The sequence below is a fragment of the Scleropages formosus genome, chromosome 1, assembly GCF_900964775.1.
Source record: "Scleropages formosus chromosome 1, fSclFor1.1, whole genome shotgun sequence".
Lineage (NCBI taxonomy): Eukaryota > Metazoa > Chordata > Actinopteri > Osteoglossiformes > Osteoglossidae > Scleropages > Scleropages formosus.
Window position 1 is genome coordinate 33,393,421 of NC_041806.1, and position 24,577 is coordinate 33,417,997.

Sequence of the window (24,577 nt, forward strand, 5' to 3'; positions counted from 1 at the left end):
ACGTGTGTATACAGACAGTCCCTGGGTTACAAACGTCTGACTTACGTACAACCCGTAGTTACGAACCACCCCCTTACTGAACGGAAGTTAGTTTTTTTTTTTTTTTTTTTTGGTCACCCTTAACTAACAATAAAAGTAAAACTTCATAATTAAGCGTATTATATTAAAAATTCAAATTATATACAATGATTTGTAATAACAAACAGGCGCTACTTTGCGACACGCATCAAAACATTGCACGACTACAGCGGTTCATTCCCACGACCTCGCCCTGAACGTCCACACCTCCCCGAACTCAGCAGCGGGGTATAAAGAAGCCACACCTGCACACCCTAGTTGTGGAATCTCATTTGAGAAACCCGTCTCTCCAGCGCTCTCGAGTGAACCCACAACAACCTACCCGTCCTTCCAAGCCCCTCGTCCTCCTCAATCTCTCGTTCCTGCTCCTGACGTTCACGGGTCCCGACACCCCTCGACTACGACATTGGATCCTTTCCAAAACCTGCATATGTGCACGGACCGACTCGCACCTGTCCCCAACCACAAATCTCGCCCGCTCCCTTGTGTACCAACAATAAAGATCCCACGACTGGGTCCACACACACACACACACACACACACCTACCTCTTGCTGTTGATCTTAATGGCATCTCATGTACGTTACTGTATTTGGCTTTAATTTTTTTTTGTCTTCACCCTCGTAATCACGGCACCAAAGCTTAAATGTGATGCAAGTGATGGTGATGCATCAAAGAAAAGGAAAACGATCACGACTGAAACTAAAGTGGAAATAATAAAGTGATTGGAAAAAGGTAAAATGCCAATGAACATTGGAAAAGCGAACATTGAAGTTTCTTTGTGTTTTATACCTATTTGCATACAGTCTCTCTCGCTCTATTTTAAATACTATAGTAACATTTATCTCTTTCTATGTTTCTCTATATTATAAATATTGTAGTTACATTTATTATTATTATCATTAGCTCATTACATCGTATTATTACTGTATTGTTATATTAAAGATGTTTTAGTGTATCCGGAAGTGTTTCTTTAGTGTTTTTTTATGCACAGAAAGGTACAAGACATACTATAATATACGAAGATAAACATTTGATTAACTGATGTTAGAGACAAACCGCACCTAACTGTTCCGACTTGCGTACATATCCGACTTAAAGAGAGACTTAGGAATGGAACTCATTTGTAATCTGGGGACTGCCTCTGTATGTGTATATATATATATATATATGTGTGTGTGTGTGTGGATATATATATTAGGCATGTGGAGCAAAATCATTGCTTGACCAAAGAACTGTTAGCAATACCATATGGGAGAAGTGTCACATGTAATTTTCTTTTTCCCTCCTGTATTTGGTCTTGTTCAACCATCAGCCAAGCCTGTTCCCAGAAAAAACGGAGTCACCAGTGGTGTTGATCCCCGTGTCAGAGAGCACACACTTCAGGGTTATCCCAAGAGACTGCACCTCTGAACTCCAGGAAGATCACCCCCGACTCCTCACCATGTTTTTACCTGAGGGTGGGAACAGTGAAGCTGTACCTTCAGCTGGGGAGGAGCCGGAGGGGGTAGGAGCACCAGCAGCTCGTCTGATGTCAGAGATGGAGGAGGGGCGACAAAGCCCAGGGTCCCGTACACTTAGCAAGACAGACTCACCCTCAAAGAAGAAAGGTAACATCACCAACATAACTCCGGTACCTGTGGTATCGTGCTAAAACATGGTCCTGAAACCCAATAAAAATAAAAGTATCATTACATCTCCATAAACTACATCTATTCTTCACATAATGTGGTTAATTACTTTCTTTAATTTGCCAGGTTGCAGCTCTGTCCTAAGGGGTTCGAACCTAAAGGTTGATTTAGAAATTGTTAAAAGGAGTCCCACTTTTGTTTTCTCCTAGATAAGAGGAGTCGTCACCTTGGTGCAGATGGTGTTTACCTGGATGACATCACTGAAATGGAACCTGAAGTGGCAGCTCTTTACTTTCCTAAAAGGTAACACAGTGTAGGGCTGAGAACATAAAACCCTTGATGTAAGAGTAAATACCTGAAGATCAGTCTAAAATCTTCAGTGAGACTGATTCAGACTTCCGTGTCCTTCAGCGATGGAGCCAGTGCTCCCAAGGGCACCTCGGAGAACGTAGTGAGAAGCACCAGCATGTCTCCACAGTCTATCGGCAGTTCTGGTGTGGACAGTGGCGTTGACAGCTTTTCTGACCAGCTTGGAGATCTACCCTCTATCGCCATCTCTCTGTGTGGAGGACTCACTGACAACAAGGAGATAACTAAAGGTGTGCTTAAACTTTTCTTCCATCAAAGACGCACACACACAAAATGTCCACAACCGCTTGTCCCAGGCAGGGTTGCGGCAAATTGGAGCCTAACCCGTCAACACAGGGTGCATGGGACACACATCTTGGATGGGATGCTAGTCCGCCATAAGGCATCCCAAGCAGGACTCGAACCCCAAACCCACCACAGAGCAGGCCTCGACCAAACCCGCTGTGCCACCGCGCCCCCCTCTCTTCTATCAAACTTCTGTCTCAAATAATTCTAGAAGCATCATTTCAACATTCTGTATTTTAGAAGACAGATTATTAACATTACCGCAATACATTTGATCATGTGTCATTTTAGGAAATTGTAAGAATCATCAGTACCTTCCACAGATTGAGTCCTTTTTTGGTTTGATTTGGTTTACAGAGCAATTTCAGGAGAGAGCAATAACTTATCAGCAGTTTGCGGAAAATCCATCTATCATTGATGATCCGAACCTGGTGGTGAAGATTGGATCAAAGTAAGTTCCGATGGTTGTTAAGGCCTGGTTGCGTTTGAATTGCCAGCTAATGTACAGTTGTGCCACAGGATGTAATGTATAAAGAAAGAAAGTTATTAACACTGTGACCAAGTTTGCTGTGTTTTTATCTCAGTTTTCAATAACCTTTTCAGTCTTTTTTGTGTAGACTGTAGAAGTGATAATACAAAGGACTGTTTGTGTGTCTTCAGCTTGGGAGGTGGGAAATATCCGTGGTTGTGGCTTGGAGTGTTTTCAACAGGTCCATCATGAATTGGCCTATTCATGCCTGTTTTTTTTTTTTTTTTTTTTTTTTCCTGAGTATAAAAGGTTTAAACCCAGTGTTTTCTGTGTCCCTCTCTATCCTGCAGGTACTATAATTGGTCCACAGCAGCGCCTCTGATGTTAGCAATGCAAGCGTTCCAGAAGCCCCTTCCAAAGGTACAGATGCAGAATGCACAAACACTTCTTGCCCCATGTATGGTCACGGAGCAAGACCACCTTCCCATCCCTTCTGTTAGCCTCATCCCATGTTCTTTATTATCGCTTTATACACGCGTACAGTGATGCTCCTAGTGACCGATCCTGCTGTTCATTCTCTCTGCTGGCTGTTTTAGTGTATCATATTGGCTCTATGTGATTTCATTCACTAATAGCTCTCTGCTCATACAGTAGATGTTCATTGTTTTTTAATTATGTTTCCATATTTAATCCTGCTATAGCAGAACTGTATTTGAGTTCAGGATTTTTCCATCTATTTGAGTTTGGCTATTATTCTTCTGCGTACAAGTTACAGTTAATGCAAATTTAAAATATTCACAGTTTATATCAAAAAAGTCCTTGGTTAAAGTTTGCTAAGAGACAATAAACATATTTAGTTTTTGTTATGAAAGCAATATACAGTGCTGCTAGAAAGTGTGTAAAGCCTAATGGAATTTTCATTATGCTTTTATAAAATATTAAAATAAACTTATGTGAATGACTTTGATTTACTCCCATGATTCTATTTACCCACTTGGTTTAACCAATGCCAACTGGGGTTCACTTATTTTTGCACCTGCACTACTTGTGTGTTTCTACCACACACACACACACACACACACACACACACACACACACACGATTTCTTCTAAAGCAACATATGGAACTGGTCATTACACACCTATTATGGTGAATGAGAAAAACTGCTTCTCATTAAATAACCATTCTGTGGTAAAACTAAGGGACACAGGGGCTTCTCATACTTTCAGGCAGCATTGTGAACATTAGTTAGAAACTGTAAGCCTGTAGGTTTAATCTGTTACTGTGATTTTTTTGGAGGAGTGTATCTGCTGTGTTAATGTGAATTGATATGTTCAGTCTGGGTTCCTTGCTAAGCTGCCATATTAATGTCCTTCCTGTTTCCCAATGTTGTTGCTCTATTGCAACGGACAGATCTCTCACTGTCATCTCAAACAAGCCATACCTTCACCTGCTTCTCCTGCAAAGTTGACAATGTTCTGCAGTCGGGTTGTTTGTGTGTTGCGTGTAAAGCCAACCACCAGCGCGCAGAGCGGTTAAGGGAAACACCAAAGCCCTTTGAAAATGTCTTTTCCCTTCAACAACATTCCATATATGTCTGTATATATTTGGAACATGAATCATCTTTTGTCTGTGAGAGATGTCGCTCTCATCAGCAATTTGCCCGTTTAGTTGCACCTCATCCTATTAGAATAGGAACTTTGAAAAAGTTGAATAAACCCGTTTCTTCCCCTCTGTTTTCTCCTCCAACTGTCTCTCACCATCTGCCATTATTTTGCTTTTGTTCTTCGTATGTGTCAAGCAGTCTTGTCTCAGTTTAGTTTATTCAACTCTGGAATACTGCTTCCACTGCATGTGCAGTGTATTTTGGTACAGCCCTGTATGTGACTCTCCTCAACGTGTCTGCATGCCTGTCTGTCCATGTCTGCTGGCATCATTTTGGTCATGATTTGGCTTTGGTTTTACTTTGGTTTACTTTGGTTAAGTTTTTTCTTTTCTTTTAAGTGGTTGAACGTTGAGCCTGTGCGTTTGCTCCAGGCAACAGTGGAGAACATCATGAAGGAGAAGATGCCCAAAAAGGGAGGCCGCTGGTGGTTCTCGTGGAGGGGGAGAAACAGCAGCATTAAGTCGGTAGGCACTGTTGCATCAGCTAAGCTTGGCGCTCACAGCTCCGTGCCCTTTACCCAAGAGGTCTTCCTCACCAATTGCTCAGCCTCTTCTGTGTTCCAAATTTAAGTGCAAATCAGCCGTTTGGCATTTATATGACATTGGAGCGGCGGAGTGGCGTCCCGTCTGGGGTGTGTTCCCTCCCCCCCCTCAGCCTTGCACCCTGTGTTGCTGGGTTAGGCTCTTGTTCGCCACGACCCTGCTTGGGACAAGCGGCTGTAGACATTCTTTGTGTGTGTGTGTGTGTGTGTGTGTGTGTGTGTGTGTGTGTGTGTGTGAGTGAGTGACACTGGAGCTTTCATGGCTTTTGCCACGACGGATCTCCCCTAAGTTAGTATATGTACTGTATAACATAAGGGAAATTAATACCGTTCTTACTGACTTCGACAATGTCAAATTTTTCTTTCCACAGTATCATACTGATGAATTTATTGGATGTAGGTCTGTCTACTAAGGGTTCAGTTAAAATGGGTTATTTCTGGACAGGAATCTGCTGCTGAACAGGGAGTTGGCAGTGGAGACCAGGATGGAACGATGTGTTCTGCAAACAGGTATTTTTGGCATTGAATTGGCATTAAATTTAAAGCGAACCAAGGAAATGGATGTCATATCAGGAAGTTATCTGTATTTCTTTCCCCGTTCGCCAGTGACTGAGATGCCTGTCTCACTGAGTTGTGTTGTCGTTTCAGGCGAAAGGACGAATCATCTTCCAGCGATGAGGAGAATCAATCAACAAAGCAGACATCGGGATCCTCTCCGTCGGATCCCTTCGTCACCCCTGCTGGGGGCATCTCCTACAAAAAAACTCTCCGTCTCACCTCTGAGCAGCTGGTAAGAGCCAAATCCATTCGCGGGGCCACACACTGGTACACAGTGACAGATACACGCTAGAGAACTGTGACATATTCTTTCATTCGACTTAGAGTGCTTTAAAGGGCTGGACACTGGAGGTTTTACATATAGGAACTTGATTTGGTTCAAGTGTATTGCAGTTTTTTTATAATACCAATTCTTGACTCCTGATTGAGCTAAAATGACCCTTTGTATGAAGTGTTGTGTTATGGTTTACCTGGTTTATGTTAGCAGGATCTCTAGCCCATGCATTCTACGAGTTTTAAGGGGCTGTGCAGATTTGGAGTTGAGGGGGGGGTCAGGAGCCTTGTCTGTGCCCTCAGATGAGCCTGCAGCTGAAGGAGGGCCCCAATGATGTGGTGTTCAGTGTCACCACCCAGTACCAGGGCACCTGTCGCTGTGAGGGCACCATCTACTTGTGGAGCTGGGATGACAAGATTGTCATCTCTGACATTGATGGCACCATCACTAGGTGAGAAAGGGTGGGCAACCTTGGTCATGGTTGAAAAACCTGCATAAATACTAAATGTACAATTAAAAGTCTGGGAATTTTCCATCTTGAGGAAATAAATTAAGCAGAATAAAAGCACATTTCTCACGAGAGTTTTAATTTGTGTCAAGTGACTGTACTCTCTGTGCCTCCTACAGGTCTGACACCCTGGGCCACATCTTGCCAACGCTGGGCAAAGACTGGACCCATCAGGGCATCGCCCGCCTCTATCACAAAGTCAGCCAGTAAGTTCGGTGTCTGCTTTCCAACTCAGTTCCGCTGTTGTGTAGAATTGCCCTTATATAAAATGGTAGTCTTACCACTGTGAAACGCAATTATCACCCTGCACAAAAGTTGTCAGTCATTGAGTCTTAGGATTTTTGAGTGTGAGATCTAGAGATGAACTCTCAAAGCAAGACACATACTGTAAGTACAGTAAGAAAGAAAGAAAGTTTTTGTGTGTATTTGTGTTTGCATGAGTGTTGGCAAACAAATACACTGTTAACAAACACACCAGTACCGACATCTCATTGTAAGCATAGCCATGTTTTTGTGCATTTCCTTTTCTGCCCTGGAGACTGTATTAATCTGCTTTTTACTTTATTTGGTAAATTAGCAACGAAAGTGTGGCGATTGAGATATTTGGTAGTCAGATATCAGATGAAAATTAGTTTTATTCAGCTATGCTGTAAGCTAAAATTGCATCCAGAAAAACAAATACACTGGATCCTCGACTTACAAACACAACTGAGATCTGACAGTTGTTCATAACTCTGTTTCTAACTCCAAAGTCACCTTTATCACTAAGTCAGAATCAATAAAAACTGAATACATACTGTATTTCCCTCCAATTTTTGACAGGTATCATCCTGTAAAATCCTCAGTTATAATAACAAAAATGCTCCAAATCATTCACACATCCATTATCAGTAATCGCTTGTCCAGTGAAGGGTTGCATTGATATGCGTTCAGCACGAGACGGTACTGGATAATTGGTCTTCCATTTCAACATTTGTATTAACTTTGAGCAAACTTAAATTTTAAACTAATTTAAAATAGTTGAAAATAAAAATGCATTGTCTCCACACACCCCTACTGCATGCCTATTGTTGGCTGATTTATCCCATAAACAGATGGAATGTTTGTCATCACCGTTTTTCTTCTTATTTCTCGCTGAAAGTTAGGAACACCAGACAGGAGCTCTAGATACCAGAATGAAGACGATCTCACACACCTGTTGCGTTTCTATTCTGCCTGAGGGTGTTTTGCTGCCAACTAATGGCTGAATGTGGAAACACGGCTCATTTTCACTGGCAAATTTTTTGAAGATATGAGGGTTAAGAAAATACAGAACCCCTCTACTTATGTAAATTCGACTTATGCATATCCAGATTTGCGTAAAAAATTCCCGGTATACACGTTATTTACGGATAGTGCTTTTATTTTGCGAAATTTTGTGAAATTCGTTAAGCGCAAGTCGGCGTAGCCAGACAAGGCAGGAAGCTGCATCTTCCCAGTTTCTGCGCGTTATGAGCCGTCAACACATCTCTTCTCCTTAGTGTAGTGCTTTTTTCACGTATTTTCTACCCTTTTCATTATCCACAATACCTGGAGGTAAACATGCACTTGAAGGAAAACTAGAACCGTCTCACAAGCGTACAGCAATTGATTTGGAGATGAAATTGAAAATAATAAGGACGTATGAAGGTGGACAAAGATTATCGTCGATAGCACGGGAACCAGGTTTAGCTGTATCGACTAAAAACACGATAGTGAAGGATGCTGCACGTATAAAGGAGTACGCAATGATGCTGAATGGTGGGGGAGGAGGGGGAATCTGACATGTAACTTGACTTACGTAAGGGGTTGAAGAATGGTCTATTTGCGTAAGTCGAGGGCTGTCTGTACACTTAATCAATAAATGAATTTGAAAATGTTTGTATCTTTGAAAATTTGCCACTTGAATGTTGTATAACTCGAATGCCTTGAATACCCTGAAAGGTCATTTTAATCATAATATGATTTGATCTCAGTTTGGTTCAATGTAGCTTTTGAGCCAATGTTTTCTACAGAAACGTTGATCAGATCAAGTGCACACCTTGAATTCAGAATGTTATCCTCAGGTCCTCTGCCAAAGGTTGATGTGCTGACGAAGGAGGAAACTTGCAATATTTCACATTGAACATTTTAATCCCAGAAGTCACGACAGCAATTGACTGACTTTGTTCAGTTCATTCATTTTCCCATTTTTACCCCCTTTAATCAAGTAATTTAGGAGATTTTTTTTTTTTTTTAACTGAACCGCTAATCTCATACATCACTTGTCACCCTTGTGCATGGATTCAAAATCATGATGGCAACGTATCTCACAGGCTTTATATGTAGCTATGTATTGTAATCGAAGTTGATCCTTTCCGGTCTGCCACGCTGTAACCTCAATCTGGTGTCCTCACAGGAATGGATACAAGTTCCTGTACTGCTCAGCACGCGCCATAGGCATGGCCGACATGACTCGCGGGTACCTGCACTGGGTCAACGAAAGGGGCACCATGCTGCCCCTGGGCCCAGTCCTCCTTAGTCCCAGCAGCCTCTTTTCTGCTCTGCACAGGTGAGACATCTGCCAACCTTGCAAACAAGTGCATCCATATCTACTACAGTTTAGTGTAGATTCTGCCAAATGAATGAATGAATGAATGAATGAAAATGGGAAAAATGATTTTGGAACTTGCCTTAAGATGTGCAGACACTTGTATTTGCATGTGTGTGTTAGTAATTTGCAAGACTTGAATTTACTGAAATGGAATGTAAAAGCAACAAGATCACTTCCTTTTCATTACTTGTGGTAAGTGTTGCCCCATTAATATTTCTTTCTCATGATGATTTTAGGGAAGTGATTGAAAAGAAACCGGAGAAGTTTAAAATTGAATGTCTCACCGATATTAAAAACCTGTTCCATCCAAATACCGAGCCTTTTTATGCAGCTTTTGGGAACAGGCCAACGGTAAGTGCAACTTGGAAACAAATTTCTGACTTCATGTCAGACAAGAAATATTTTCCTTCTACAATTATTGCTGTGTTTGTTTTCTTATAGGATGTATACTCGTATAAAGAAGTCGGAGTTCCTTTAAACAGAATATTTACAGTCAACCCGAAAGGGGAATTGGTTCAAGAGCATGCCAAGACCAACATTTCATCGTAAGTGTACCAGCGTTTTTTTGTGGCCCGTGTCCATTTCTTATTCAAAGTCAGGTTCATGAATTAGACCCTCTTGCTGTTGTGCGTCTAAGTCCAGGGCGCTTGTCAATGGTGACGTTTCGCTATGCCTACATTCTTTCTCCACTCCCTGATTCCGCCATCTCTTCTGTACGTCCATGTAGGTACGTGCGTCTCAGTGAGGTCGTAGACCACGTGTTCCCCCTGTTGAGGCGTGGGGACTCCTCCGACTTCCCCTGCTCAGATACCTTCAGCCAGTTCACCTACTGGAGGGAACAGCTGCCTGAGGTGGAGAACCAGGATGAGAACCTGGAGCTGAGCTGAAGCGGGCAGTGACTGCACGGATCCCCACAGTTGTGTACAGCTGCTGCACAGGCAAGCGCAGACCTACACAGACCCAGAGATGGCAGATTTGCACAGTGAAGGATTTTACCCAATACCTCTAAATACAGGCTAAGGAGCACTTTTTCACAGGATTGTTAGACCATAACGACTATGGAATATGTGACTTACTGCCATGTTATTTAACCTCATTTTTACTTACTCTTGTTAGCTGAATATGTATAACTGTTTTTTGCTTCATAGATACAAGTTGTCACTGTTGATTTTTCAAACATTAATATTTCCACAGCTTAATGCATAGATCAGACTTGCCCCTTTAGTCCATATAAGGCGAGTCACCAAGGAGAGCTAATGGTTTGAGATTAAATTTGTGCCAAAATGTTGTTAAAAAGGGAAACACTGTGTCATTGAAACCCATATACATTCAGTTCAACAAATAGAAAATAAACTAAATAGTCAGTAATCACCAAAATATAGTATAAATTTTCCAGATTACGGAGCCCAGGGTAGAAATGATCAGTTATAAAAGTAGTTATGAAAAATTAAAATGAATGAGTGGCAGTATTTTTTTCTATGCTAAAAATGATCACAAACATTTATGTAAAAATACCACAGGGACTGTGGTTAAAATACCCCTGAATGAAGCAATTGAAGGAAAACTCAGGAAGCAAAAGCAATGCATTTCGGCCTTGCCTTTCAATAATAAAATAAGAAACTTTATTTTCTTATTTGGGGGTGTGGTGGCACAGCGGGTTTGGCCGGGGCGTGCTGTGTGGTGAGTCTGGAGTTCGAGTCCTGCTTCGGGTGCCTTGTGGCAGACTGGTGCCCTGTCCTGGGCGTGTCCCCTCCCCCTCCAGCCCTGCGACCTGTGCTGCCGGGTTAGGATCCGCCTTGCCGTGACCCCCACATGGGACAAGCGGTTGTAGACATTGTGTGTGTGTTTTCTTATTTGATTAATAAAACTTATATATAAACCTACAACTCAAAATAACCTGTTAGAGAAAGTAAGGGCCAAAGTGCTTTGCCACCCCCCACCCTGACAGCATAGTCGCAGTATCAGAAAAGGACAGTAATTTACTGAGAAAATATACATAAATAAAGGCCTCACAAAGGAGTCTCTTTAAGGATGAATTATGACAGTTTTAATCCAGGTCTACGCCGTACCAATACATTTCGCTCAAAGCAAAATTTGTATCCCAAATAGCAGTAACTGTGGGCAACAGTTTCATTCTCTTTTTTTAAAGGAAGATCCCTCACAAACAAAATTATTCTGTTATTTTCTTATCTTGTAAAGCTAACGTGCGTAGTGTTGTGTTCTCTCCCCTCCAGAAAAGAATTTGTAGATACGCAGTGATTCTGTGGTGTAAGTGAATTGTGAATTCCAGTGTATGAATCAAAAAGTTGTCATGTACAAACCCACTTCTTATTGCTGAAGAGAATTGTATATACAGCATATGCAAACTTTAAAAAATATATGGACATTAATCATTAAAAATACAAAAGTTGCAGCTGCATAACAATGAGAATCTCATATTTTAGCATTAATATTGTGACTGTATGAAAACTTAAGGTACTCATCTGTTGGCCCGTTAGTGTAAGAGAGTTCCCATTTTTAAGGACATAACATAGGTATATTTAAATTTAATGTGAAAAATATAATGTATTATACCAATCAGGAGTGTATAAAGAATTTCATATTAATTTGTAAAATTTTATTGATGATAATGTGTAAGCCATATGCAGAGAGATTTAAATTTAATTTTTATTGCATTAATATCTGAGCTCTACACAATATATAGAAAGTTTTCCACTGTACAGACTTCCAAATCACACAGTGGTTGCTAGCTGTACTTCCAAATCAGTGTCAGTTGTTTATAAATTAAATAAAAGTTATCACTGCAGTTTAATAGTCTAGGTTTTCTAAATCTAATTCCACTTTTCTGTGGAGTAGTAAAAATGTATGGATCTTTAAATTCACTGTGAAACATGAAGCATAAACTATATTAATACAGAAATTAATTTTTTTTCCATCTATGCTTTTTTTTTGAGAATGCTTTCCAACAACACATTTACCAAAACACCAACAAAAATTGTCACATTTAGCGTTGGGACTATGAATAATTTTATTCTTTCTGTGAAAGATTTCTATTACAATGTTTTCAATTGCCTTATTCTTGGCTGTTACTGTTTGCGAGGATTTGTTTTATTGTATAAGGTGTATAGAATAGACTAAAGATCGATGTGCCAATTCAGTTTTGTTTCTTCTGCTGTTTTAATAAAGTCCAATGACATGTTGTTTCCCGCAAGTTGTGTGTGTCTCTACACATCAGGCTTTTGACTTAGTTATCAAATACTAATAACATGGTTATATTTATTCATGTAGCAGGAATTTGTCTCCAAAATGCTGTTTAACTCTGAGTAAACAAAGGTCCATTTACTAATGTGACATCTCATTAACTAGTCATTTCATCAATTTCTGCATTACTTCATTGTGCAGACCTTTTTCTCCAACGCAACTTACAATGTTAAGATGCAATTATTTATCCATTTATACAGCTGGGTAATTTTACTGGAGCAATTTAGGGTAAACTCAAGGATTGGAGATAGGATTCAAACCTGCAACCTTTGCATCCAAAGCCAGCAGTGGTAACTAATGTGCTACCAACTGCCTACATTTTCACAAAGCAGGTTTGTTGGGGTGTGGAGCCAATCCCTGGAAGAATAGACAACATAACAGGGTGGGACACGAGGCCTTTAGAGAGCAAACGCGTGCACGCGCACACATGCTACAGACAACTTATATTCCTCAATGCCTCTCGCATTGACCATTTGACCTTGTTGGGTTCGCAGTGGTCAAGAGCCGACCCCGCAAATCACTTGACATACGGCCAGGAGGGATACACCCTGCAAGGGATACCAGTCCAATTCTGGGTATTACATTTACCGCCTCGGTAGAAATACAGCGTATTTACTGGGACTGTGGTATAGCACCATTAAAAACTGCAATAGCAGATTTTGAACCCAGCTTTAAACCCAGGAGTCCAGGAGCTGTGAGGTCCCAGTGCCACCTGGTTGTCTACCACAGTAATGCACCTGTCCTCGAGCTCAGCTACACTGATGGTGTTGTCAGACATAATAATAATAATAATAATACACACACATTTTCTGAACCGCTTGTCCCATACGGGGTCGCAGGGAACTGGAGCCTACCCAGCAACACAAGACATAAGGCCGGAGGGAGAGAGGACACACCCAGGACAGGACACCAGTCCACCGCAAGACATCCCAAGCAGGGACTCGAACCTTAGACCCACCAGAGAGCAGGACCCGGTCCAACCCACTGCGCCACCGCACCCCCATAATAATAATAATGAATTCTTATTATTTATTATAGTACTGTAACTAAGGCAAAACTGCACTTTAGGTACTCATGGGCTCAGAACCCAGAATTACATCCCAAAATACCCCTTCCTAAAGCATTTTAGCAGAAAAGATGGAAGTTTTTTCCCCAGCCTGCATTTACCGGGGTGATCTGGGCTCGAATCCGCTCCGTTACAGTGCCCTTAGCTTGTACCATGTTTTTACCCTGAACTGATGGAGTAATACCTAGATGTATACACCAGACCCACTGGAGTGGAGAACAGGACCCAGTCCAACCCACTGCGCCTAGATATGTATGTATGTATGTATATATATACAATAAAATACCACCCCCCACAGATGTATGAGCTGGTAAATCGTTAAAGTTGGCTGTCTGATTCTCTGAACGAAAAGTTGCCCTGGCCAAAGGTGAGAGTGATAGTAATAGATAAATAGATAGATATACTTTATTGATCCCACAAGGGAAATTGTTATGTTACAGCAGCAGAATAGAAAACAATAAAATAAAACAGCATAGAACGACGGCCAATGCAATGTTTGCTTGAGCGCTTCAACAAAAATGGAACTTTCAGCTCGGTTTGGAACGTGCGCGAGAAGAGTGGCGGGAGGAGTTTCTGGGGCGGCGCGCGACCATTGTACCGTCTCGCGACCATTGGACCGTCTCGCGACCGGGGGATGCGAGCGAGCTGTGTGTGTACAGTACAGTGTGCACTGTAGGGTGTACGTGTATTTGTGCGGCCAGTGTGAGCAGGACAGACGCTCTTCCCCGCTGACTATGGACGCTTTGGTATGAACGATGGACGCCTCGCTCTTTCTTCTGTCCGAGTTTTGCTATCGAGGTTGTTTCGCTTTCGCATCCTTTTTTACTCACTCACTCACTGCACAATTGAATGTGACGTCGACGGGTGGCGCTGGTTGAATCTCAATGTACAGCTGTGACGGTGGAGCACTTAAGTTTTAGTTTGAGCCTGTTTTTCCAAATCGCTTCAGCCTGTCTGGGTTTTAAGTGGGAAGTTGCGAGAGCTTTGCGTGAGGGGAATGATAATGAGCGCTCAAAGTGCAGTGTGTGTGTGTGTGTCACAGCGCCACACAGCTGCGCTGATTCATAGAAATCAATACATGCTATTATTATTGCAACCAAAAAAAAAAGTGTTTTCTGTCGCGAGGAAAGTAACCAAAAGCCCGCTTTCAATGAGCGAGCAGCTCGTGCGGCTTTTGTTACGTCGTGTGCGGAATTGTGTGTAAAACAGTCCTTTTTGCGATTGCCTGCGTCGCTCTCCTCTCCCCCACCCCGCGCTCGCGCTGCTACGAACGTGTCCTTGCTGCTCTCCCGCCGCCTTACACAGCGCGCGGCTTTGTTACACCGAGTTGCTCAACCTGTCAGGGATGAAGGGGTCAAAGTTCAAAGTTCCCCGTCATAACCGTAAGACGAACGATTCATGTTTGAAACTGAAAGTACGTTTTATATTCGCAACTGCAGTCTTATATGAGTTTTTAATTTTTTCCCATTTATACTTTATTACATGGGGGTGCGGTGGCGCAGTGGGTCGGACCATGGTCCTGCTCTCTGGTGGGTCTGGGGTTCGAGTCCCGCTTGGGGTGCCTTATGACGGACTGGCATCCCATCCTGGGTGTGTCCCCTCCCCCTCCAGCCCTACGCCCTGAGTTGTCGGGTTAGGCTCCGGTTCCCCGCGACCCCGTATGGGACAAGCGGTTCAGACGTGTGTGTGTGTGAGTTTCATTGCTGATTGAACATGAACACATGCACCTTGCCCTCAAAACTAATTTGTTCCCGAAAATCCATCACTAACTTAAGGCAAATTTCCAAATTCCAAGCAAGTTATTTCCGCATGCATTCAGTTTTTGATTACAGCAGCCGGTTCAGTTAGAAATGACCAAAATATACACAACCGTTAATAATATTACTGTAGCCTTTATAAAGAAGCAATTTCTTATCACAGTAGTTCTCCTTGTTATCAGATTCCACCAGGTGTAGCTAAAGGTGTGGCTAAAGTTGTGTGTTAGGAATATTCCAGATACGCGGAAACCGCGGCGCAACAATCATTTTAGCAACTTCTTTGTTAGCAGTTTGAAGACTATGTGCATATAATGTAAATTGAATATCAAAGCTGTAAATAGAAACAGAAAATAGTCCATGTGCACCGGAGAACAACGCATACGGGGTTAAGATGAACTGAGGTGGCAGCTGTTCCCAGCACCCTTATCCTGTACGCTCAGCTAGTTACTAGTTACGAGGTACTAGTCACCTGTCTGAGCAGGCAGTTCCTTTCGCTCTTGTGGTTGAACGTGTTTCACTGTAGATTGGCTGGACATATGCGCAGCAAAGTGTCAGTCACGAGTGACACGGGGGTGAAAGCTGCCGCTTCTTGAAGTCCATAAATTGTCCATAGTGTGTGAAAGCTGAGATCGGTGTGATGGAAAAAATTACATTTTGTCCTGTGGAAAAGTACAACATAAAAAATGCATGGATGTAACAATTTTTTTTTCCTTACCCCCTCTGCTAAGCCACTGTATCGGCAAGACAAGGTGCAGTGTACCTCAGTGAGCGGTTAGAGACAGACATTTACCAGTGTCAGAGTGACTTCTGGTGATGGGTGCCTCTACGAATTTGTCAATCAAGAGTATAACAATGAGGAGAATTGCTTGACTACAGTTAATTAAAGGATTGTGTTTCCCGCTGACTCGCTGGGCTCTTTCGTTAATAGTACGTTAAAATACTGATCGAGAGCAAAGGCATTTCAAAATCAGTGCCATCCAGCACAATACAAACTGCTGCTCTGTTAATAAACACTTCTCACATCTGAAACCTTTGTTTTAGAAGTAGTGATGTGTGAATTTGAGGTTTTCACTTTTTGAAGTTTAAATGTAAGCCAAAACAGAGTCTTCAGGGAACCACAGGATGGGCTCTAAACGCACGTGACTTTTCTCGGAGCGGCTGTCCTCATGTCACTCTTCTATGTCTGGGCCGCTCGTTTTCTCTAGACACAGTACTCGGGGCCGCAGAGGGAGGAGAACTTCCGAGACATCCTGGAAGAGAGAAGGAAGTCTAGTGACCTGCGACATGCCGTGAGAACTTTCAACCCCTCGCCATACAGGGGTGTGCCGCCCTCTTCTGTGAGCGTCCTCAACAGGACTGTGCTGGAGTCCCAGTACCTGCGCTATGTTATGATGCAGGTGAAGAATCACTGACGCTTATTAACGGCTATGCTGATAAAGTCAAGATCACAGAATTACCTACTGACATACATGCTATCATAGGCAAATATTGTCATATTCGCTGTTGACTTGTGCATGTCAGGTATATGTAGATGTTTGTAGCTATAAAATCTGTCAGTGCTGTCATTTTTCAGCTTGTTTTCCTTTGTGCAGATGGCTAAGGAAAGCAAAGAGCCATTGGATGTGATTCGGGAAGAGGCTGCTGAGATATTGGAGGAAATGTCTCACAACCTGCAGCTGGGCTACATTCGCTTCTTGTCCTTTATCCTGAGCAAAGTCTTTAAAAGGCTCTTCCGCAGAATTGTCGTCAATGAGAATGGGCTCCAGAGGGTAAGACGAGAGCTCACCCAGACAGTGATCAAGACCAGGATGCAGAGACGTTGCTTTAGACCCACCTATTGTGAGACAGAAATGACTGAGTTTGACGTTTCCACATGTGTCCATGTCTCTGCATGTGCAAATACAACAGTATAAATACACATACTTGTAATAAACTTGTCACAGGTGATTCCTGACAACAGAACACCCATCCCTGGTTATTGGTTCAGAGCAGTCATTTAGCACAGTGACAGCAAAGTAAACACTGAGTAAACACTCACAGGAATATTTAAGAGAATTAAATAATATAAAAAATTCATTGAACATTTATACTGAAGCTTAATTATGCGTAACGCAAGGCAACGTGGATAAACAGCGTCATTTTGAAAATCTCAACCAATCACAACAATCAATTAATGTCAGTCTGGTATCACAACTGAAACAATTGATTCAGTACCATTACTATTAGTTCATTCAGCTGATGTGTTCCTCTAAAGCTACTTAGAAAGTTAAGGTACTTATGCTTTGCTCATTTGTACCTTGGTTTTTATACTTTTACACATGATACATACGTTGTATACACCCATTTATACATTGCTGGTAGCGTAGTGCTTAGAGCTGCTGCCTTTAGACCCCAGGGTCAAGATTCAAATCTCATCTTCAACTGTAGTACCCTTGAGCAAGGAACTTTTTTAAATGTATCAATTCTGGTTATGTACGTTATGTTACATTGATTATACTAAAGCAAGAGGTGGTATTTGAAACTGGATCCTTTGACGCCTTACAGAAATAAACGATAAACATGTAATTATTAACTGTTCAAGTAATGGGTCATGAGCACATTGTCCCTTCTTCCCCCTCTCTTTGTGCTGCCCCAGTTACACACATATGTGCCATAATCATATAAACAGCTTTAATAACATGATCACCCTTACTCTAGTGTGAATAAAGTCTTAATCTCACATTCAGGATCTTCTAGCTCCAAACATTTGTGTGTATCACTACACATTGTCTCATTGTGATTTACAAAAAGCCCTTTTATTTCGGTATCTGAATTAATTTTAGGTCATTTATTTTCCCAGGAATCGATTACTTTTTTCCATAAGAAATAACATTAGTTTGATCCCCTCACAGTGGGAATGTGTCTTACTCTTGCCTAACCTGTGATTCTATTGAATGAATTAACCCAGTTAGGTGCAGTTTCTTAAGTTTTTCTTTGTTTCAGAATACAACAATTTGAAATTTCCACATTTAAATTTTATTATTTATTTGAAAATAACTACAGTATGTTAGAGTCCCTTATAGAATGAATTGTACATTAAAACTAGATTAACACTGATTAGTGGTGTTTCTCTGTACTCTATGTGTCTTGCCTCCTCCTTGTTCAGCTTCAGCAGGCCATCCAGGAAACTCCGGTGATACTGATGCCCAACCACAGGAGTTATGTGGACTTCTTAGTGATCTCTTACATCCTCTTCACTTACGACATCCCCATTCCTGTCATTGCTGCTGGAATCCGCAAGTATCCTTTACATAAAGGCTTGTCTGTTGTGGATCTGTGTTATCAGAGTAGATTTGCAGCATATAAAAAGCACCAAGTCATGACTGATATATGTTGTGAAGCATGAAAGTTATAGAACAAGCACATTCAGAGGTGGGGTATTTGGGGTTTTAAGGCCTTCGCCCTTATAGGACTCTTTCTGCCCAAGTCAAATACTTGTGTCCTTCTCAGTAGTGTGGCCTATGAAAGAACAACTGTATTCAGGAAGGAGAACAAGGCTGAATCTCTGCAATAAATACCTGGCTACTGTTGTAAAGAGGCCCAGGGAGCACAACATGACCTGTGCTTCCTTGGATGGGTGACATAGCTGGGGTTCTCTCCCACTCAAGTATCTCCATCAGTGACACTAGTCTGTGCCTGTTATTCAGTGAATAGTGAGCTCCTCCACTGCAAGTGGCCCATTGAGCTGGAAGGGGAGAGGGAACAGCTCACAAAATGTACATAACAATAAGTGTGAGCCTGTGTTACCTCTTCTTGACTTGGTGTAGGTATCATCCTTCTAAGAGGATAAGGACTCACAAGGACTGGTCAATTGGCTATAATTAAACTGAGAAAAATGCATTGAGAAATCAAGGGTGCCTTTTCCATTCTATCCCCAGCATTTTAAATTTAGAACATAGCAGAGTGCTGACGAGGGTTCTGTTCAAAAAAGTCTTCCAGAATCTATATTTTCCTGTCTGCCTACCCCTGTCTTGTAGCGCTGATGGGGATGACGCTTGTTGGAGAGATCCTGCGCCGGTCCGGAGCCTTCTTCATACGCCGTGCAATTGGGACCAACAAGCTGTACTGGGCTGTTCTCTCGGAGTACATGAAAACCCTTGTGAGAGTATGTATCCCAATCACTTCTAATGCATGTACTTTGGTGTAACCAGTCTAGAACCAGCTGTTGTGTTTAACCCTAAATAGTAAAAGGATATGTATCCATGCTGGATCTCCTAGTTAATTGATCGCTGGATCGCCTTTTAGGGTTGCATGGCCATACACTATCCCGCAGAATAAAATATACAAAGATAAAACTCCGTCACTGAGGATTAATTATGTTGGTCTAAATTATTTCTTATGTCTTTTGGTTTTAACATGGTGTACAGGACTGAGTTTTTGTAGGCGTCATACTTTTCATGGTATGAAATTCAGGTGAACACACACCGATGTTTGTAGAGTTTGCCTGTACATAGATTTGAACGGGTTTGTTTTGCCTTTCAGACAGGATTTGCACCTATTGAGTTCTATGTCGAGGGGCTAAGAAGTCGCACTCTGAAGTCACTGCCGCCTAAGCTTGGTGAGTGCAGGAGCACTCGTCACTGTCTTGTGTACTGTAACAAATATCCGGTTATTGGAAACTCCTGAAAATGTAAGCAGCATTGTGCCAGAGGGGTCAGTGCTGGTCTGGGCTGTGTATTTGGACTTCGGTTCCCATCTGATTCAATATGTGCAGTTACCATGTTCTTCCTGTGTTCTTGTGGGTTTCTTCCCACAGCCCAAAGACTTTTAGAAGCACACAATGGTAATCCTCTTCTGTACCCTCACCTATTGTGAAGACCATGTGATTGGTCACCATGAGTTGAATTCACCTCAGTGGCACTTTCCTACCCGAACACCTGAAGCAATTGTCATGCCCTGTAGGGATGATGCACATGGTGTTGGAACCCTTCTTCAAGGGTGAGGTGTACGACATTAGCCTGATGCCCATCACCGTTAGCTATGACCGGGTGGTGGAGGAATCCCTTCTTGCCTATGAGCTGCTGGGTGTCCCCAAACCCAAGGAGTCCACCATGGTAAGCCCTTAGCCTTCACACCAATGAAAGCAAAATCATCGCTGGACATGATGAGATGTACATCGCTTTGAAGAAGAGTGTCTGCTAAATGAATAGATGTAAACATGAGACTCCAAATTCCTCGTTCAGTGGATGACTGTTTTAACGTGACTTGCTCAGATAACTCTGTAAGAATGATCTGAGTTTCAAAACACTACATTTAAATATGAAGAAAACATGGATAATATTAGGCTGTATTAAAGTTATGGTTGAGCTCCCGGAATACAGTGTTAAGAACAGAAGTTTTTGCTCTTTTTCTTTGTTTAGGGAGGTGTGATGTTACCTCTTTCACATTTTACTGCTGGTACCTTTTATCTGTGTCTCAGGGGTTGGTGAAAGCTCGAAAGATCATGGATGAAGACTACGGCACCATGCATGTTGTCTTCGGCCATCCAGTGTCAGTGAGGAACTTAGCCAAGGGGAAGGTTAACCGCAGGCAGTTCAACCTGGTTCCTAGGTAATGCTGTGTGATGTTCCACAGTATTAAAAGGACACAGTATATGATGAAAATTTAAATCACCACTGACTGCAATTCTGACCCCTTAAATTTGAAATGGTCCAAACTCTCAATGGTTGCCACCTTAGTTCAAATTAATACTTTGTCAGATTTCAGAAGTTGATGCATAGTACTTTGCTTAATTTGACCTTCTTTGTAAGCCTGGTCCATATCAATGGTCTGTTAAACCAAACTCCCAACTTATTATGAAACACAGGGATCTTCCCATGAGGCCAAGCGAGGACATACAGGCCTTTGTTAACACTACAGCACATTTGGTTCTGCATCTGCTGGAAGAGAACATGGTACTGAGCCCTTGGAGTCTGATGGCCACTATTCTGATGCAGAACTTGGAGGGCATGGAGCTGAACGTCCTCACACAGCAGACACTGTGGCTAAAGGGCCTAGTGACGAGTTTTGGGGCTCATCTGGACTGGCCAGGTATGCTCACCAATAATGGACACGACCAGGGCTTCTCTGTCCTAAATTTTAACCTGAAAGTACCATGCTTGGTTCTGTTGTCAGACATCCTAAATTCTGTTTATACATCTGTTTGTGTGAAACTTGACTTTTTCCTTTGGTGGAAGCTATATTAACTATTGCATATTAAAACAATTCTAATGAAATTAATGCATTTACACACACACACACACACACACACACACACACACTGACTGAAGCCACTTGTCCAAGCGGGGTTGCGGCAAGCTGGAGCCTAACCTGGCAACACAGGGCATAAGGCTGGAGGGGGGAGGGGACACACCCAGGGCGGGATGCCAATCTGCCACAAGGCACCCCAAGCAGGACTCAAACCCCAGACCCACCAGAGAGCAGGCACAGGCTAAATCCGCTGTGCCCCCCCCCCCCGCTTAATGCATTTAATTAATTTTAATTAAAAAGTGTCCATACCGGCAAACTGAGTGGTTGCTGATGTCGTTTTTTTTTGGTCCGTCAGTTAACTTGCTTCATATTTGTACTGACGTGCCTTTGGGATTTGGGGCAGCGATTAGGGGGCATGTGATGTGCAGTAAGCACACTTAATCATAAGAAAGGTGCAGTTTTAATCCAGAGTGTAGTTGGAACACTGTGCAAGAACAGCTGTGAACAATGAAAGAGCTTTTTTGAAAAGTATGTTAGTAAGCTTTAGAGGAAGAGCGCTGATGGGAATGTAGTGGTACAAGTTGTCTCTGACAACTACCTCTGAGCGCGGGTTTTTTGTGTCACCCCAGCCCAGGTCCCCATCAGTGAGGTGGTGTCATCCAGCATTTCTCTCCACCACTCTGTGGTGCGCAGCGACGCAGGCCGTGTGGTCCTGGTCGAGGAGCAAGCTCCGGTGGGCGAAGGTCCCGAGGAGGCTGTGTTCAGGCGGGCCGTGACTGTGCTCATGTGCGCCTCTTACAGGAACCAGGCAATCCATGTGTTGGCACAGCCAGCCATGTTGGCAGTGGCCCTGCACATAGCAGCCACTTCTGCGAGAGGTGAGGCTGGTGCTGACTGGTAGGTGTGAACGTGTGCGAACGTGTGTCCTGTCTGGTCACTCTGCCACACACACGGGTACATTCTCTCTGTTTCTCTCTGACACTTTTATGTGTCTCTGTTCCTCCACTGTAGAAAATATCTTCAGGATGTTCAGATTCCTTCAAGACTTGTTTTACAGTGAGTTCATCTTCATCCCAGACAGGGAGGGTCAGGTGAGGTGAATTTGATACAGTATGCAGTTTTTGGAATTTTCTCTGTGATGGATTCTTAAAGAGAACTCTGAATTTTGGACTAGGACTTTGAGGATGCTTGTTCCTTGCTAAAAAACTATGGAGCTGTCCAGATCATCAACCAAGATATCACAGTGACCAAGAATGGAGAGGCCACCATATCCTTCCTCAGAGCTATTCTGGAGCCATTCATTGATGCATATCAGGTGAAACGCCAGGAAACTGCAAGCTGTTTACATGACTGTTGTTCTTGTTGTTCTCATTTTCAAGGAGTGTCTTTGGGATAGAATTCCCTAGTCATGCAGTCATCAACTCTGGGTCTGGCAAGTGATATTTATTATATATAATGTTATATAATGTATATATACACACACACACACACACACACACACATACACCTTTTACACTTTTTTTATCCTGTACACCAAAAAGCCACTGTAATAGCTTATGAAAATATATCACTTTTTTTACATACAGCAGACTTCTTCTTATTCTTGTGCCAGATAATCAAAATATTTCTTAAAGTTGGAAGTGCATAAGAGCACACATCTTTTTCCAATAGGATAATTATTTGATTCACTGAATGGAGTTGTTTTTTTAGGATGAATGAACCCCGCTATGTGATAGACTGGAGCACTGCTATGTTTGTCTCTATTACGAGGATGAGTTGAATGTGTTGAGTGTGCACTTCATTGTTTTCTTTACTGCTCAAGGTGGCTTTCAGACACCTCTGTGGAGACACTGCTAATAGCTTTACAGAAAAGCAGTTCCTGTCCAGCATCCGCAGTTCTGCCCTGAGTCTTCTTCTGTCAGGTATGGTCACATTTTACCGCCTCCACTTACTGCAAATGAGTAAAGGTGTTACATTAAACCATGAAATTTTGATGTCCTGATTGCACTTTTCCTACAGGGGAGCTCAAATCCTATGATGTCTTTTCATCAGACACACAAAAAAATGTTCTGGCCTCTTTAATAAGGTTAGGTGCCATGACAAGATCCAAAAGGTAAGTCATGATGAGGGAAGACATCATTTCTCCTACACAGGAACACTGGGCTTAAGAGGATTAACGGAGACAGCGTGCTATTTACCACTCATTGGCATTTGTTTTCTGCCCTTCCAGAGCAGAGCAGTCTTATTTCAGCACAAACAAAGCCGCCATCGAGGGAGTTGCAGATGTACTTGGTAAAACATTATTGCACTCCCTTAAATACCCTGAAGTCAACCAAGTAATTGCTGTATGACACTCATCATGAACCATTAAATGAAATTGATTTTTTCAGTAAATTTCAGTAGCACTAATGAAGTTCTTGCTGTTCATTGTTGTTCTTGATTCCTCCTCAGCTGGGAAGATACCACCTGGAACAGCTTTGTACAGCAGACTTTAATCTGAAATGATGTAAAAGCGACAGAAACTACCTCTTGGGGCGTTCCATCTGCCTCATAGGCATTTTTCTTTTGCCTTTGAGTGTGTTATGTACTGTGAAGACTGCTGATGAGCCTCCGTGTGTGTGAATGTTCAACACTGAGAACAGCAGGACCTGACACTAACACTTGAGCTTTGTCTGCACACACACACAGAAACGCACACATGCGTGAACATAGGTGGCTATTCCATGTGAGCTACTGCTCATTCCTCTCCACCCCCTTTCAGCAAAGTCCAGTAGTGTTGCTTTTATACCGTAAGTTGGATCAGTTGTATTATTTACAGGACATATACACATACCTTCTTTTCCTATAGTAGCTGTCAGTGTGCTAAATAACTGGACTTACTGAAGTGTATCAGGCAGTGTTTTAAAAACACAGTTCAGCTGATTAGTGCAATATAGACAAGGCATTGTTAAAACCTCATTTAATTTACTAATTGTTTACTATTTTCTCTACAATATTTACTAATATATTAACTAGTAAAATATTTCAGCTTCAGTGTTCAGTCCAGTCCAGTCTTTCTCAAGACTGATTTTTAGAGTTGCATTGTTTTCATTTGATCAGAATTAAATGACAAAATGTAATAGTTCACAATGTTAGACATGAATGATAGTGCTTAATATCTAGAAAAGATATCAATGTATCTATATAAGATACACACACACACACTTTCTGAACCGCTTGTCCCATACGGGGTCGCGGGGAACCAGAGCCTACCCGGCAACACAGGGCGTAAGGCCG

At 42.2% G+C, this 24,577-nt stretch overlaps 2 protein-coding genes across 7 annotated transcripts in view; both read left to right on the top strand.

The window, feature by feature from the left end:
- LOC108924091 (phosphatidate phosphatase LPIN1-like) overlaps positions 1 to 10,652 on the top strand; it is a 34,031-nt gene extending 23,379 nt beyond the window's left edge. For 4 of the 6 annotated variants that reach the window (XM_018735242.2, XM_018735244.2, XM_018735246.2 and 1 more), the window contains 14 exons: positions 1,393 to 1,687; positions 1,918 to 2,011; positions 2,120 to 2,307; positions 2,720 to 2,813; positions 3,182 to 3,251; positions 4,836 to 4,961; positions 5,484 to 5,548; positions 5,687 to 5,828; positions 6,173 to 6,321; positions 6,498 to 6,584; positions 8,795 to 8,947; positions 9,226 to 9,340; positions 9,431 to 9,534; positions 9,717 to 10,652. In XM_018735242.2, coding sequence (XP_018590758.1) covers positions 1,393 to 1,687; positions 1,918 to 2,011; positions 2,120 to 2,307; positions 2,720 to 2,813; positions 3,182 to 3,251; positions 4,836 to 4,961; positions 5,484 to 5,548; positions 5,687 to 5,828; positions 6,173 to 6,321; positions 6,498 to 6,584; positions 8,795 to 8,947; positions 9,226 to 9,340; positions 9,431 to 9,534; positions 9,717 to 9,876 — 1,842 coding nt within the window. In that variant the 3' untranslated portion in view covers positions 9,877 to 10,652. The remainder of the gene's footprint in view (positions 1 to 1,392; positions 1,688 to 1,917; positions 2,012 to 2,119; positions 2,308 to 2,719; positions 2,814 to 3,181; positions 3,252 to 4,835; positions 4,962 to 5,483; positions 5,549 to 5,686; positions 5,829 to 6,172; positions 6,322 to 6,497; positions 6,585 to 8,794; positions 8,948 to 9,225; positions 9,341 to 9,430; positions 9,535 to 9,716) is intronic. The other 2 variants (XM_018735243.2, XM_018735248.2) reach the window with 1 other exon arrangement.
- Positions 10,653 to 13,928: 3,276 nt separating this feature from the next.
- gnpat2 (glyceronephosphate O-acyltransferase 2) lies at positions 13,929 to 24,550 on the top strand. The gene is made up of 16 exons (XM_018735069.1): positions 13,929 to 14,062; positions 16,279 to 16,470; positions 16,666 to 16,842; positions 18,219 to 18,348; positions 19,090 to 19,217; positions 19,595 to 19,670; positions 20,015 to 20,166; positions 20,532 to 20,662; positions 20,919 to 21,142; positions 21,931 to 22,179; positions 22,313 to 22,392; positions 22,476 to 22,616; positions 23,124 to 23,223; positions 23,321 to 23,414; positions 23,532 to 23,593; positions 23,753 to 24,550. The coding sequence occupies exons 1-16, from the start codon at positions 14,051 to 14,053 to the stop codon at positions 23,794 to 23,796; spliced, it is 1,992 nt and encodes a 663-aa protein (XP_018590585.1). The 5' UTR covers positions 13,929 to 14,050; the 3' UTR covers positions 23,797 to 24,550.
- Positions 24,551 to 24,577: the final 27 nt, after the last annotated feature.

What these genes read in the sequence shown, in the direction of transcription:
- gnpat2 (XM_018735069.1), top strand. An exon ending in TGTCATTGCTGCTGGAATCC is followed by an intron (nt 18,349 to 19,089) that starts GCAAGTATCCTT and finishes CCTGTCTTGTAG; the next exon opens with CGCTGATGGGGATGACGCTT. An exon ending in AGCAGCCACTTCTGCGAGAG is followed by an intron (nt 22,180 to 22,312) that starts GTGAGGCTGGTG and finishes CCTCCACTGTAG; the next exon opens with AAAATATCTTCAGGATGTTC.